At 44.1% G+C, this 17115-nt stretch overlaps 2 protein-coding genes across 2 annotated transcripts in view; both read left to right on the plus strand.

Annotated features, from left to right (window-relative positions):
• LOC100710931 (IQ motif and SEC7 domain-containing protein 1) overlaps window positions 1–8537 on the plus strand; it is a 182012-nt gene extending 173475 nt beyond the window's left edge. The window contains 1 exon segment of the mRNA XM_005477802.3: window positions 823–8537. Within this exon segment, the coding sequence (XP_005477859.3) occupies window positions 823–1089 (267 nt within the window). The 3' untranslated portion in view covers window positions 1090–8537.
• Window positions 8538–9800: 1263 nt separating this feature from the next.
• On the plus strand, window positions 9801–16956 carry zgc:86609 (TMCO1/EMC3 family protein). Its single transcript, XM_003445975.4, has 9 exons — window positions 9801–9893; window positions 10634–10831; window positions 11412–11469; window positions 11829–11922; window positions 13109–13213; window positions 13414–13495; window positions 13882–13961; window positions 14033–14115; window positions 16215–16956. The coding sequence occupies exons 2-9, from the start codon at window positions 10677–10679 to the stop codon at window positions 16341–16343; spliced, it is 786 nt and encodes a 261-aa protein (XP_003446023.1). The 5' UTR covers window positions 9801–9893; window positions 10634–10676; the 3' UTR covers window positions 16344–16956.
• Window positions 16957–17115: the final 159 nt, after the last annotated feature.

Below are 17115 nucleotides of genomic sequence, written 5' to 3' on the forward strand. Positions count from 1 at the left end.
GAAACAGGGCTTCATTTGTATTCGTGTCTCTTTTTCAGTTCAGAGTTTAGCCACTGTGTTAGCCTCAAAATCGGATCGGTCAGCCTTTCTCTAAAGCTCTCTCGAGTACTGAGGCCCTTTCTGTGAAATAAGTAAAACATGAAGTGAAGAGTAAAATGTAAAGTAACGTAAGTGTAAAGTTGCTCCTATAAGGCATATTTAAATAGAATAGAATGCCTTTATTGTCACTATACAGTTGTAAAATGAGATACAGAGCATCAGGGTGATGCTAAATGTTAAAATAATTTGATCACTTGTTAGAATCAGTCCACCTTGGGGCCCCATTGGTTAGTCAGCTGATTTAAGGATGACTGACAGCTTTGTGAGCCAGAATATCATGGTCAGAGCTTCGTATTCAGGGAGCTTCCATCCTTGGGGTTACAAGACTTGAAGGGAAGCAGCAAAACTGCTGTTCCTCTAGTGGCCACTTGAGGCTTTTTAGACGCTCGTCCGTTTGGATTTTGTTACATCTTAACGCTTTAATTATCTGGTGCATGGCTGTTTTGATTGACAGGCCTCTGTGATCTATCTTTCAGTCATCAATAAATACTTTCCTCTGTGGCAGAAAAGCACGTTACAGACACGTTACCTTCAGGAGCTCAGTGTGTGCATTTCTGTTGTCTGTCTTTTAACCTCTTCAGTGATTCTTCTGCACGTTTGTCCTGAAATCTGCATGATTCACGTCAAGGTTTCTTTTTCCATCAGAAAGACGAGATAGTCTGTGAGACTCTGAGGTAAATGCTGACCCAGTATGTTAAACTCTTCTCCTTCTTTTCTTCTCAGGGTTCCATTATTAGCAGCCCCCGGCCTCACCAGCAGCGCCCTCTGCCTGATGGAGGTCTTTCTTACAGCCCCATGATGGTTCCTACATCTCCAGCAGCCTACCGGCCACACCGCCCTACTCAGAGCCCCGGTACGGGGGTGGGGGTGGGCCGGGGCTCTGTCACAACCAGGGAGGGGTCACCACCTCCCCACTCGCGAGCGGGGGAGGGGTTGGGGGCGGCGGAGGGATGCCGGCAGGGGGCGGACCGACTGGCGGAGGCCGACTAGGGAATTTCTTCGGCAGCCGCAGAGGCAAAGTTCCTGGTCCCCTGACGATGACCTCACCCCCTCCACAGGGTCCCCCGAGTCCCCTGATGATATCATCACCCCCCACTACCCCGCCCCCGCGCCTCCCATCCCCCACCCATCCTCCCCTTCCCCATGCCCCTCCCCATCGCCCAACCTCGGCCAGTCGGACTCGGGAGGAGTTGGAGGGGGAGGCGGTACGGCAGGGGCACAATCCAAGCTCCAAGCGTTGCACGCCCAGTATTGCCACGCCAACAGTGGAGGAGGCGGAGTCAGTGTTACTGGGCACCAGCAGCAGCAGACACCACCCCCACCTTACCATCACCATCACCGCTACCACATGCAGAGCGTCCCGCAGCACCACGTCCTCTCGCACAGGTTCTCTGCACCCCGACGGCAAGGCCCGTCCGGCTGCGCTCCCTCTCATACCCAGCAGCATCAGAGGATGCAACATGGCGTCATTCCACACCCGCGCTACAACATGGCGTCAGGCTTCACCACGCCGCCGCCGCTGTCCCCGCACTCCCCTGTCACCCCCACTACCCCGCACGCACTCTTCCACTCGCACCCCGCGGCGGGGAGGCCAGGTGGAGGGGCCAAGCTCCCGCTGACCATCTCGCACTCGCAGCCCCACCCCCACGCTCACACACACTCTCACAACCACGCCGTGCACACACACTCCCCGCTCAGCCCGTCCCCGTCCGCCTCCCCCTCTACCCACTTCATCTTCTCCACCCCGCCACCCCAGACTCCCTCAGCACGCCTCGTCACCCAGACGCCTCCGAAGCCATATACCCCCCAGTACCCACCGCTTTCGTCCATCCCGCCTCCCCCGCCGCACTCACCCTTGCCTCCCCCGTCAACTGCCCCGCTCTCCCCGCACCCCCCGGGGGTGGGGGGAGGCCAAGGGGGCGGCCCCAAATCCAAACCCGTCAGCCGGATCAGCACGGTCGTGTGAGGAGGCAGAAGTCCAGGACAGTGGGGCGTCAGCCTGCAGTGAGCCGCCGGGGGGTGGTAGTGAGCAGGAGAGGGAGGAGGAGAGGTGGAGGAGGGAGAGGACAAATGCAGCCGTATGAAAGCGGACGCCTGGTGAGGAGGAGAGCGGTGAGAGCGGGGAAGAGGAAACTTCTCAGCCTGTGTTATTTCCACATCCACTTTCCCCGCAGGTAGAAAGACGCACACACCGACGGATGTTTCTTACAGGGAGCAGATCCTCCCAGAAAAAGCTGCTTGTGGAGTGAAAAGCACCCAGAACGTGAATCATGCCGTTTCAGTCACGTGAAGATGAAGAAAAAACTCCCACATTGTCCCGGTGTCTTGGTGAAAACGTCCTCATCTTCCCCCCGTAGTGCTGGGAGGACATATTTGTAGTTCTTCATTGACAGGGGAAGTGTTCGTGCCACATCGTAGGAATTTGTGTGCTGTTGTGGAAAAAAACGGTTCAGGGACCAGACGTGAAGGGAACAGTGCCTGAGAATATATATCCCAAGGATTACGCCTGACATAATGTACAGAGAGCGGAGAATGAAACAAGTCCGGGTCGCGTTTTCCAAAAACCACAGTCGTCTTACACCACCTTGTTTTCCGCACAAAAAGCACTCTCGTTTTGGTTGTTGACATATTTACAAGCCATGAGGCGTTACGGACAAGCAGAGATGGTTAGCGTTAATATGGTGCAGTTTCTGTGTCTTAGACAGGCATGCATGACCTGTGCAATAGCTAATAAGTGTCAGTGTGACTGTGGTTAAACTTCTATATGCAGGGGGAGGGAGTTGTTGTGATTTAAAGCCCCAATCCAGCATTTATTTGGCCATAAGAAGTGAAGAATACGGAAGACTTGACCGTCTAGGTGGACAATAAACTTTCTAAAACCTTTAAATAAGCCATCATAACAAACACTCCAGGTGTCTTTTTACCTTTGCAAAAATAACTAAAAGCCTTTAGCGTCTGTGGATTACAGGGTTTCAGCAGGGACTGCTACGCTGTTGTTTTGGATTGGGACTTTAAAAAAATTCCCAATTATTTCCTCATGTAACGGGGATTTATTTGATCATTTGTGCTAAACCTGTGAATGCTCTCCCTTGTTATTAAGTATATATGAAAGCATAAGCCTGAATTTGTTACAAATTATAATATACTCTGATAATATTATACTCCAGCTGTCAGCTGTACTTCATGCTCCATGTTGTATGTGACCCTCTACGTTGCCACAGACGAGATTGGGCCGAAAGCTGCTGAACAGGGAAATGAGAGCTGCGGTACCTAAACGAAGTGATGTAACTGTTCAGGTTAAGGTAAATAAGGTGTAACTCTCTCTCTAACTTATCGATGGTCATCTTAACAGAACTGGGTGGGAAATTAAAGGCTTGAATTTACTTTACGAAACCAAAATTTTGACGCAAGACTCGTTTAATAATTCTGATAATCAATCTTTATCACAACGTACCAAAAGTTTAAAATGTTTCATTTTTGTTGGTTCCTTTTTGTTTTGGTTCACAGCAGAACGGTGATCACTAATGAGGCTCCACTAAATTATGTTAAACGTCTTCAGATAAAGATCCTTTAAATCAGGATTAGGAGACAGAGCCGTAAAGAAAATAAATACAAGTGATTGTCTTTAGACAGATATTATTAGATTAGTACTTTTTTTTATTTTAAATTACTGACATCCCCTAAACTCATCACATGCAGGTGATCATAAAGTTATTGATTTGAAAAGCAGGCAGCTATAAACAGACTCACAGATGTGTGATTGTGTGTTTAACTGCATGAGTGAGTGACTGAAGTCATTTGTCACAACAAACCAAAGACGACAGTGAAACGAAATTCAATAAAACACGCCAGGTTTCATTTGTAACAAACAAGATTTAGACAATCAGACTGATTTTTTTTAACTATCAGAACTTCTTCTTGTCCAGTTCTCTTTATTACAACTCTGTGAAGGCACGCTTAAGGGTTAAGACTTTGTGTTAGATTTGGCACTTAGCATTAGAGGATAAGACGCTTGGAAGAATGCTTCAGTCACACCAGGGCAAAGAGACTGTGGCACTACCACTTGTGACGTTGTTGCCTTCGAAGTGGTCGTTTCAAAGATGGGGGGCAGGTCTCAGACAACTCACGGCCAGCTGCCATCGTCGGAGCAATTTTGGTGCATCGAGACATCAATAAAACTGCAATAAGATGAGTCGGTCTGCTATCGATCTGCTGCCAGTCTGTGACTGAATGAAGCGTTTACATGCAATCTGTTTGTGATCAGTGCAAATCTGCTGCCATCAACATACACAGAAATTCACATGAAATACTTACATCCAGAGTCGAACCTCACTGATTTGAAACAGAAATTAAGAAATTCCTTTACAAGTACTGACGTAGTGCTGCAGGGTGACGATTTAACTCCAGAATGACACAGGCGTAGGAGCTTAACCAGAATGCAACCTCCACCAGAGATGCAGAATATGTACGCGTATCAGCACAGACTGACTCGGACTGACTGACGTGTTGATGTCTTTGTACAAGCCTTCACCAGTCAGTCTGAGTCGGACTGCAATTGTTTGGAGACAGGGTGTTTTCCAGTAAACTTGATACAGCCGGCCTTTGTTTTGTAACCAGACTAGTTGCCCTCTGACTGATTGCCGTCAGAAATAAAGCAAGTTTAAGGCGCTTCAGCACCTACGCCTGTCTTTCATATGTAATGAGTAGAAAACACTGGTAACAAGGAACAAGCTTTATTCAAATAAATAAGAACCTACTCATCCAGATGATCTCAGATTCACCTCTGCACTTACTCGGGTTCTCAGCAGTAGTTAGAAACTCTCCATTATTTTACTAAGATATAAAACAATTGAGAAAATATGATAAATGGAAAATAAAGGTTAATTTCCCACCCAGTCCAAACTGAGTTAGCGTGTGAAAAAACTCGGAGGGTGAATCAACTTTAATCCCATTTGATGTGTGGCAAAATAGAGAATAAGGTGCCTTCAGACATAGTGATGGTACAATATAAATAATAATGTTCACAAAAGACCTCCATGAAATACAAAGACAGTTCACCATCTAAATCAATAATATAATGAGTTGTATCCATTCAAAACAACAAATTGAAGCCATTTACTGCATTTTTTAAAAGTCTGGCTGAAGGACTGAGCCGCTCGTCGCCTTGTTCATCCAACAAAGACACAAAGGAGCCTGAAACCTGGACCGAATTTTACTCGAAGGACTCGCTAACATCTCACAGGACTGAAGTGCAGAACACGTTTCACTGTCACACCGCACCGAGTGAAATCTTCTTGAACAAACTCATTTTTACACATTTTTGCACTTTGAGTTCAAATCTACCATGCCAGTATTGAAGTGTATTTCCTTTCCTTTTTTCCTTTAATCAAGCTCACCGGATGTCAGGGCAGGAGGCCCGTGATGGCTGGTAGAAAGTTCTTCCACCACTTGAACGATTTTACCAGCCATTTGCATTTTTTGACAAGAAATGAAACTTTCAGTGTTGGTTGCTAGTCAGCCTCATATAAATATTTACCAGAGTTTAACTGGTGGATGATGGGAAATTCCTCTGAATGCAAACATTAACGACATATTTTTAGTCTCCCTGTGATGACGTGAATGCACCAACTGTAGATATTAACTGTACAGTGTGTTCTATTTTCAGTGGGGCCAACAGCATCAATCTGTAACTGAGGTTCAGAATTGCTTGAATTAACAAAACGTGTGCTCTAAAAACCAAAGTTCACCTGGGTTCTTCGGGCTACTCGGGTTTCTTAGTGAGAACAGTAAAACCCTTAGTGTGCGAGGTTTGTGGGAATACCATCACATATTGGAATCGTTTGACGGAGTTCCTCAGGGAACCATCTTGGGTTCCCTGTTGTTTTCAGTCTGAAGAACCCCTTTGACTTTTTAGAGTGTGCTACTGATATTATTATCAATATTGTTGTGTGACAAGCTTCTACTAACATACTGTACTCCTTGGACTGTTTTGTATTTTTAGCATTTTTAATTTTGTTATGTGCTTACAATGTGAGATTTTTTTTCTTTTCTGATTTGGGCATCTTATGAAAGTATTCAATCCTTTTTAATTTTAATATATTTAAAAAAAACAATAATGATTTTCTGTAACTAACATACAAGTTCTTCTAATATTTTGATTATAGACTGTGATAATTACTTTGACTCAACCCACAGCATGCTCAAGCAAACACACGCCCGCACACCTCTGAATCATCACAAAACCTCTCTTCACCCTTTTAATGGAAACAAGCAACACCTCTGCTATCAAACAACATTGAAATTAACACTTCATGTTGAGCTGCTAAGAATTTTTGGACCGTAGGGCCATAGCATGGATCTACAATCACCTGCAGAAAGACTTTGTCTCTTTCTAAAGGCCTTACAGTAACCACGTCGACTCCAGACTAAAGCAGCAAACACCACAGAAACATCAAAACAAAGTTCTCGAGGAGCACTGGATCAAACCTACCTCGTAAGGGAATACACAGCATTTCACTCATCTCAGTGCATGCCCAAGCACATCCTCAGTAAAACTCCCATCTTAAAGCTCTATACCCCTCTTTTGCATGTTTATGAACTTCAAACCGAATTTACTTTGTGTTACAGCGCTACCATGTTGAGATTTGTTACCTTCCTACATCCACGGTTTGGTTTAAGTTTCACTTGCAGAGAACTTGACACTTGCTGCAGATAAATCATCCATCACTGGTAACATCTAATAAGGCTCTAAGTCAGGGGTGTCAAATGTAAGGCCCAGGGGCCAGAATCACCGGCCTGGTGGACTTTGTTGGGAAAATCTGAACTTAACTGTATTTTCCGACCAATAAAGAACTTTCCCATGACCATTCACACTATACCAGAGTAATTACATAAAAGATAAACAGAGAAATGATTGTAAAGTTCCTGTTTTTTCACTTTCTGCTATAGAAATTTCAGTTGTTTGTCTGGTTTTTTTTTTACAACAGGTCCACAGTAAAAAAAAAAAAAAAGAAGAAAAAAGTATGACATATATATATATATATATATATTAAATATATATATACATATATATTCTACTTTCTGTAAAACCAGCATTCATCGTAACACTTGTACTTTCAATCATAAAACAGCAAATGTTAAGACACTACAGGCTGATTACTGACTGTTCGCCCCATGGCATACATGACTGGAAACAGCCTATGATAGTTACACTGCTGGACTGTGTCAAACTGCACCTGCTAACACGCACGTGTCAGATTAGATTTCTCTCGTCTTTCTAGGAATGCTAGATTTTGCCTGTACTGCCTTAAACCGGGTGCTTTCCAAAGTCTTTCTAAATTGCCACTTGGTCATCAAAACTGTGAAAACCCCTGATTTAGTCAATGTGGACCAAAACAGTAACCGGTGACATATAAACACCCTGGCTTCCTGGCGAGCTGTTGCCCACCATGTTCCAAGTGTCTGTGGGCTAGGGTTAGACCAAAATCTGCTTCTTCGTGTTTCAAGGCCACTTTTTAAGTTAGTTCTTGGATTGCTTTGCTGCCATCGGAGGCCGTCGGTGCAACACTTTTGTCAAGTCGCTGTCAATTCTCACACGCAAAAATCACTGTGATTGATTAGTTATCTGCAGCAGGATTCAAGTGTCTGTGAAGACATGAACTGAAAACACCGGCTGGGAGGACACAAATCTGTCTAAACTGCGTCGGGACTCTCCTGAAAGTAATTTACAGTATATCGAGTTTAAGAACATGCAGAAAAAAGCAGCTATGGTCCTTTAAACGCTCAAATTAGGTCTATTTTTCCTGCCCGGGTCTGCTCTCCACTATCGGTTTGCATGTGGTATTTATTACAGTATCTGCACTGAATGAAACTGTATTATAACATGAATGTACATAGCAGCCGTTAAATGAAAATAACATTGCGAGTACTCACTTTGCTCAGTTTGTCTGTGGCTGGGTTTACATCGGGAATGGAAGATCTGATGTTTTTTAAACACCAGGAGAAACAGATCTGGTCTGACTGCAGCAGCCAGAACAGGGAACATTTTTCAAGATTCAAAGCACATCAGATCTGCTTCAAGTACAGTTTAAAAATGTTGGATGATTCTGTTCCTGTGTAAAGACAGTCTGTGTTGTGTGCATCTATACAATGACGTTGGATGGGGGGCGTGTCCAAGCTGCTGGACCGCTTTCTGGAGAGGACATATTTCTTGTTTATAATGTAGAGCAAAGAGAGACTGGAATAGTCCTTGTAAAATTGTACGAGTAAAGTGTCAAATATGTGTCAACAGAGACGACATTATTTTAAAAATTACGTATGGAAAATTTTAGCTGTGTATATAAATATATATTACTTGTACTTTGTTTTTGAAATTGCAGAGAAATGGAAGAAGTGGAAATATTTATTGCTCTAAAGATATAAAAATCTGTTCATGTGAATGGAAACACGTGTCCTCTTTGTTTCGCTGATTTCTCATTCAAGTGCTGTTTTAGCGCAGCATTACGGCGGGTGGAAATCACAGTCTTCATCATACTTCATCATAAAACTGTAAATCTGTTGCTGCCTATATACACAAGAAGTCACATCACATTAAGAGTCCAATCAGAAGCTGGCAAAAATAATAAAATACAGAAACTCCTACATAAACTGTGACGTAGGTGCTGTAGGGCGGTGCAGAATAACTTAAGTCCTCGCCAACCCTCTATATCTGAAAATAGCCAGAATGAAATTTTCCTCGTTGTAGGGTGGTTTATTTATGGCTTGTAATTCTTCTTATCAAGCCAGTGACAGGAGGAACCTGCGATAGTCTCCCAGGTATGGAGAGAAATTGAAAACACTAAACGTGTGGCTCTACATAAGGATCTATCCCCGACATCTGCGTGCATATGGATTTGAAAACTGGTTTCCTCTCATGGTTTTACAGTTCACACGTGGACAAAAAAAAGGGGGAAACTCTTTTTTTTCTTTTTCTTATAACAACCTCGAGTCCACACAGCATCGTGTGTATTATCAATATTCTCATCAGCACAGCGTATATATGCTTTTAATGTGAAAACATAACAGCTGGTTCTTACACAGAAATTTACCAAAAAAATGTGAACTATGTGAAGCTTTTTTCAGATAACTAAATTACATAGTCTAAATAATCTTATACTGTTGGAAAATCTCTTTATTTCCCCTTAAATGGTAACACATTTGTGGCAGAAAAGATCTGTTTTTCATGGGTGCAACCCACAAACTCAACACTGCTGCTCAACCCACACATGCACCTTCCACACAAATATGGCGCCATTTAAGGGGAAGTAAACAGGTTTTTATATGCGGGAAGCATTGTTACAGCAAAGAAACAATCGACCGACTACAACTTTGTATTAAGCATTATGTACTGCTCAGAGAATTAAAGGAAAACTTAAATCAAATATCGGCTCTTGATAAATATTCAAGGGTTACAGAAATGCACTGTGTAATTTGTTGAGAACAAAATGTTTTAACAACGCTTAGCGGAAAACAACATCATAAAATGTTGCGTTCTCTTATTGTATTTCAACAACCTTCAACTTTATCTAAATATCTCAGTCTGGCCCATTTTCCAGAATGAGTCATTTATTTAACATTTTTAATGAAAAATAAAAAATATTTAAAATTTTATGTCATTTATTGACTTTAAAAAAAATGTATTTATTGATTTCGAAAATATAAAATAATAATCTTCCGTTTCCGGTAAACCGGAAGTTCTTCTTTTAACTCCTGCGCGTGTGCGTTGTGCAGCTTGTTTAACAAAGTTCATAAATGTGGTGAGTTACGGTCATTTCAACATAAATTACAGATTATTTTCACGCAGTGGTGACCTGCTGGACTTTTGAAACTCACCTGTGCGGCCGCAGAAGCTGTCACTTTGTACAAACGCTCATTTAAAGCTGAAGATTTAACACGAGTAACCCGCTGAGTTAGCAGGCTAGCACCTTTAGCTGTTTTTGCGTTTAGTTTACACGGTGCTAATGCTAACTGTAGCTGCTGAACGATGAATGAGCAGAGGTCAGCGGTCAGTAACAGGTTCGTGTAGTTAGCACCTCTTAGCTCCGTTAAAGGAAACAGCAGTTATCGTGACGTTTCAGCTGCCGGTAGGTCAGCGGAGGATTTAATTTATATAATTTAATTTAGGAGTCGGAGCGATTTGTAATCATTGTCCAACAGCAAGAAGGATTATTAGTGAAAATGTCGATCAAGGAAACGCGGTGATGTGCAGAAGCTTTCAGCCGCTGTATCGTGCTATTGTCAGGGTAATAATAACCTCTGCTCATTCTCTCCAGGCTCTTATTTTGAAATAAACCAGGAGAGCTGCTCAGCATGTGTTCACATGTGTGCCATAGTTCATGCTGATAAAATAAGAACTGTTGAGCCTTCAGATACTAAGGAGAGTCTTTATTTCTGCATGCTGAGGTTCAGGTTTTCATAATTTAGTAAAATGATTTAACACTGAGCATCACTTCATGTTGTACTTCCTCCTCCAAACTGTGTGGTACACCTTCCTCAGCGCCTCCCTGTCTGTCCTTGGATCCTGGGTTAAATAGAGAGCGATGGCCGGGCCGGAGCTCCTGCTGGACTCCAGCATTCGGATGTGGGTGGTCCTGCCCATCGTGTTCGTCACCTTCTTTGTTGGGGTCATCCGACACTATGTCACCCAGCTGCTCCACAGCGACAAGAAAGTCAACCTGGAGCAGGTCTCTGACAGGTGAGTCTGAGGCTGAGAGCACACACATATTCAGAGGTTTTGGGGTTTTTTTCACCCCTCAGCAGTAAAAAGTTGATGGGGTTTTGTCGTGTTGTTTTTCACAGAGGTCATGGTGAACCTGTTTCTCTTTTAGCTGGCAAATATAACCATTACATAAGCTGTAGATCGACAATGTGACAGGACCGAGACGCAGCTTGACTCGTGCTGCGTTCACTGGTCGAGGGAGTAACAAAGAACAGAGGGAGGGAGTACATCGTTACCTTTTACTTCGTTTTTACGCAGTTAAGAAGCTTTGATAGAGCTGCTGAGTTTGGACTCATAAGAAAACTTAAGCCGTGTCTGTTTACAGGATCCTTTATTGTGTATTACTTCCATGTTTACATATCAGACCGGTAGACAAGAAGAACTTCTAAAAACTGTTTGAAGTTAACACTGTTTACCTTCAGGTGCTCAGCTTATATCTGACCTGTTATGATCCCTGATTGAGCTCTCCTCACAGTTATGTTGTGTGTCTGAAGTGAAAGTGGCGCCCCGGGCAGCATCGTACCCTAACCACCCCCATGTTCATGTTTCTGTTCAGCCAGGTGCTCATGCGCAGCCGCATCCTCAGAGAGAATGGAAAGTACATTCCCCGACAGGTGAGAGCCCCTTCGGTTTAAGGTAGAATTTGACCTTTAACCTAAAATATTACATATTAATACATTCATACCCTGTTCTTGAGGGCATCAAATTTCCCCTCAGTACATCCTCCATATTCTTTGTTCTGTGGGTCATTATTCCATGAGTTGTACTTCATGCATCATGTATAAATCTTATTTACTTCTGATTAAGAGCAGCAGATGTTTGGCTGTCTGCAAAGTAACCACAGACTGTTCTGTTAGACGTTACAGACATTAAAAATCATCCTTTAAATAATCAGCTGTGTTTAAATGTCACAGTCTGACTGTGAGTGCATGAAGTGTAAAACTTGCTGAGTCAAGTGTCTCCGCTGGTTTAGTCCTTCGCCATGAGGAAACATTATTTCAACGACGTCGAGACCGGCTTCTTCAAGAAGGTCAAGAGGAAGGTCGTCCCCAAGAACCCCATGACAGGTGTGTGTGTGTGCGTGTGTGTTTGAACACATGATTTTCCCTTCATTGTAATCAGGTCTGCCTGTGTGGACTAACTGATGGTCTGTTGGAGGGGGTAAATGTTTCTTTTTGGTTCTCGTCTTTTTAACGCGCCTCAGTTCTTTGTCTTGTGAAAACTACGTCTTTCTAAACAGACGCGAGTCCCTCAGAAACGGTTTAGCTGCTTTGTTCATGTTCAGTCCGTGTTAAATTCTCACTGTGATACTACAGCCTGTGAACTCGCGGTGGACATGAAGCTCAGGATCAGGACACCTGCATAGTGAGAAGCATTAATGACGAACCTCGTGCTGTGGATGGATCAGCTCAGACGTCTGTAGTTCAGTTACTCTTTGCTCTTAATCAGTTGACAAGTTTGTAAACGTGTAGCTTTTTCCCATGTTTTGGTTTTTCATTTAAACCAGATAAAAACTCAAACCCGTGAGAGCGATTGCTCTGATTATCGGTCAGCTGTGTCTCAGACGGGAGCAGCAAAAGTAACAAGAAGAAGGTGCTAGTAGGGCAACATGTAGAGGCTGGTTCCCTCTACGGACCGTTTCACACATCCCAGAATGCAAAGCATACCTGGCTATGAGAAGGTGTTGATTTGACTGAGACCACTTCCTCAGCACAGTTGTTTTGGTGCACACCTGAGTGACATCTCAGGTGAACCACACCAAAGCAAAAATGAGCTTAATTTAAACAGACTGAACACCGCAGTTATGACATCACCATCATCTGAAGTTCAGTCTGTCTTCGGCGTCTTCTTCCTGCCTCATGATGGCGTTTGTCTCCGCCCATCAGACCCTCAGCATGAGGTCGGATTTAAGCTCATCATCCTTCATCTTCCCGTGCTGTGTGTTTATGTCCACCGAACCACTGCAGGTCATTATCTGTTAGCTACCTTTGCTGTCTTTGTTTACGTCCATTTACAACAGATGTGTATTTTTTAGGCTTCCTTCAGTCACAGTGTGGTTATACTCTTTGGATGGAAATCAGCCTCATAAGTCTTCTTCTTTACGCACACCTGGACGTTAAACTTTATGGAAACACCTGCTGTGAGATGATGAGGGAACACACTCGCCATTTTACTGCAGCTGAAAGAATCTGAATGTTTTTATCCGTCAGTAGAACGAGGCGTGCTCTAAGCCGAGCCTGTTGTTTGTTGCAGACTCGAGCATGATGGTAGACATGATGAAGGGAAACCTGACCAACGTCCTGCCCATGATTGTGATTGGTGGATGGATCAACTGGGCTTTCTCTGGATTCGTCATTAGTGAGTTTGTCTACATCCTGATGTATGACACACACACACACACACACACACACACTCTCTCTCTCTCTCTCTCTTCAGGAATGATCTGTAAGCGCTGTTAGATACCTGACACGTATGTGCATCACTACAATCACATCTGTAAACAAAGCGGCGCGCAGCAGGTCCGACTCGTCTCACTGGTTCCCGATGTTTTTTCACAGCTAAGGTGCCGTTCCCGTTAACGCTGAGGTTCAAGCCGATGTTGCAGAGAGGGATCGACCTGCTGTCGCTGGACGCCTCCTGGTAAAAACTCAACCTGAACACTGAAACGCACAAGCTGCTCAGCAGACCGTGAATGCAGCACAGCAGAGATGAGAGAGCAAACATTTACCGAGTGGTTATGTCTTTGTTAGCGCCTTGTTTTTCAGGGCTGCTGTAATCCGCAGCGTACGTGTTTTAGACACAGTTCAGTTCATTCTTATTCAGTTTCAAAAGCATCAAACAGGACATACATCTGTCCTTTATTTACAGTCTGTTGCTTTGGCCCAGATGTGTGAATGAAATGTGATGAAAGTTTATTTCTGAGTTTCATGAAGGAGTATTTTCCTTCCTTCCCACAGCAGTTGAATCGGAGTTGTCTTACTTCCTGCCATGCAGCTTCTTTAAAGTCACGTGATTTGATGTTGCAGGGTGAGCTCGGCGTCCTGGTACTTCCTGAACGTGTTCGGGCTAAGGAGCATGTACAGCCTGATTCTGGGTCAGGATAACGGTGAGGTTTCACTCTCTCGTAAAGCTCAGCTCTGTTTCCTTTCACGGACTAACGCCGGCGTTCCCTCTCAGCTGCTGACCAGTCCCGGATCATGCAGGACCAGATGACAGGCGCTGCCATGGCGATGCCCCCTGACCCCAACAAGGCCTTCAAGGTGACATTTACACACCCATGTCTACACTAATACTTTTTTGCTTGAAAACGCATCTTTTTGTCTCCGTTTTGGCCTCCCGTCCACACTGAGACGGCGTTTTCGTTCAAGGAAAACGCAGCGTTTTGAAAACGCTCTACAAAGCGGATACATTTGAAAACGCCGTTTTTCGCGTCGCAGTGTGGACGGCGAAAACGGAGCCTTTTCAAAAACGATGACACATTTTAGTCATGTGATGCAGTCATGTGACCAATTAAACTAAGATAGTGGAGGGCATATACAGCAGTTGTTTTGTTTGACAGCCCTGTTAAAGATTAATATCAGTCTGTACGTGCTCCAGACAGCTTTTCTTCAAATTCTTTAACTCTCACTCGCTTTTGCAACTTTGTACTTTTGTGTTACTCGCAGGAACAACTCCACCTCATTGTTAGTCCATTTCAAAAACTCGGTGCTTTTCCTCAACATTTTGCCGCAACGTTTCAAAGAGCTGGAAAGTAAATAAGCGGCAGACAGAAATGAGGCAGGTCGAACCTTCTTGCGCTTCAGTCATGCGCAGGGCTGGGACGTAAGCGAGGACGTGTGGTCAGATATAGTGTAGACGCAGCGCGTTTTCAGACGTATATGCTGTTTTCAAATTTATCTGGGCTAGTGTGGACGTGGCCTCAGTTTCCCACACATGAGCTGCTTTCTCACGTTTTTACACGTTTTAAGCTACGTCCACATTAATGCGTTTTCCTTTGAAAACACATCGTTTTCTCTCCGTTTTGGCCTCCCGTCCACACTGAGATGGCGTTTTCCTCAAGGAAAAATGCAGCGTTTTGGAAACGCTCTCGAAAACGCATACATTTCAAAACGATGACGCATTTTAGTCATGTGATGCAGTCATGTGACCAATTAAACAAAGATGGCGGAGGGCATTATACAGCAGTTGCTTTGATTGCTCTCAATTTTGACAGCCCTAAAAAAGATGAATATCAGTTTGTACAAGCTCCAGATAGCTTTTCTTCAAATTCTAATTCTCACTCACTTTTGCGCACGCGCAGGACTAGAACGTAAGCGTTTTGGGCCATTTCAATGTGGACCCACACCTCTGTGAAAACGACTGAAAACACTAGTGTGGACGCGGAGCGTTTTCATATGAAAACGCCGTTTTCAAATCTATCCGCGCCAGTGTGGACGTAGCCTGTGGCTCAGGCTACGTCCAGGAGGCAGAGCGGGCCCCCCCCCCACTGGGTCCCTCTGCAAAATACTGAAGCTTACTTTGGCCCCTGAGGCATCCGCTGTGGTGTGAGGGCGCATGATTGTTCTCGGGGTTAGCTCATACCTGAAGCTGGCATAGCAGAACTGTAAAGACATGGATCAGTGCGTCTGCGTCCTTCACCTGAACCTGAATCATTAGGATTACAAGGGAAATGTGTTTAAGCCTTTAAAGCCCATCAGAGCATGCACGCTCTGATTTGCCTGTTTTTAAATCCTGGTACCCCAAAAGTTGATTCTGTTCATCTGGACGTTTTGTTTTAGTTGGAGAAACGTTTCGTCACACATCCAGGTGACTTCTTCAGTCTCAGCTCACTGCAGGTTTCCCCAATCTTATAAACAGTTTGCACATTAACTGAAACTAGCACCACTGAATGAGCAATGGGCTGGGAGGTCAGTTCCTTGATCATTGATATGCATTGATCAACCACCACTGATCAAATAAATCCCGGTGCAACAACCACATAAGCTAGCGCAATCATGTTGTTTTGCATATGAAACCGGAGGAGTTATACTTACACATCATGCATGCAGCTTGTCCCAGGTCGCAGTTTCCTTCCACAAATGGTTTTTTGCAAAAATCGCATAAAAAGCGCTAAAAACAAAAAAAACATTATAATCCAGAAACATCGGCGTTGCTGATCTGATCAGCTGTTCTTAGTCTGCCATTACCTGCAAAACCCAGAAGTGATGTCATTTTTCGTGGGAAATGTAGTTTTTTCCCTAAACTTGAAATGCTCCAAAAATGTCACTACAGTAAAAATATAAAGATAAGCTCTGTTGAGACAAAGTGATCGTCACTGTGGAGTTAAATGCTGCCACTCGTGTCCCTGTTGTTGTTTCAGAGCGAGTGGGAGGCACTGGAGATCGTGGAACATAAGTGGGCACTGGAGAACGTGGAGGAGGAGCTGATGTCCAAAGACCTAAACTTTGGGGGCTTCTTCAGCCAGGACATCAAGTCTGCCGTATTCTAGGACCGCGAGGACGCGCTGGAATCCCGGGGGTGTTCCTGAAACGCCCTGCTCTCCCCTCAGTCTGTCCTGAAGGCTCCGGGACAGTTTTCACAACATGGATTTAAAAAGAGAGAATTATTTTTATGGAGCTGCCTCTGAAATCGTCTCTTTGCTGCCTCGGGCGCTTCGCTCACTCTCAGCTTTTGTACGTTTCCTGGAGTTCCAGCCTGGATCTTCCCTGGGTTGTTGTTAGTTTATATTTGAGAAAAATCTAAAAGAAAAGATTTTATTTGTACTTGAGATTTTACTTTGAAATTATGTTTGTGTCGTGGGTGTTTAAGTTACACATTTTCACATCTAAATTCAGTGATTCAAGTCCAAATCCATTACACAGGAAGGTAGTGACTTAGGACACAGATCAGAGCTTTAAAATCCTCCACACCGGCTGGGATCCGAGACGTTTCTCCAGAGCGACGCTGGAAACTGAAGCATCGTTTAAACAAAACGGCTGGGACGTTTTCAACAGGATGAAGCGGACAAAGGCTTCATGCTGTCGTCCCGCAGGACATTTTGGATGTACTCTGTACGCTGTGGTGTGAAGCATGGAGTGAAATAAAGGTGCGATCACAACTAACCACATTTCTCCTCCTTTCATCATTCAGCTCTTCACTCCTGAGTCTGCCGGCCTTTGTTTTTCTGCTTTTACCTGGTAAGCTGAGTCTGTGGTGGTGGGAACACATTCAGTGTGGCTGCACACACGGGTGGAGGAAGGTAAAAACTGATGTCAGTGAAA

Source organism: Oreochromis niloticus, linkage group LG20 (assembly GCF_001858045.2).
Source record: "Oreochromis niloticus isolate F11D_XX linkage group LG20, O_niloticus_UMD_NMBU, whole genome shotgun sequence".
Taxonomy (NCBI): domain Eukaryota; kingdom Metazoa; phylum Chordata; class Actinopteri; order Cichliformes; family Cichlidae; genus Oreochromis; species Oreochromis niloticus.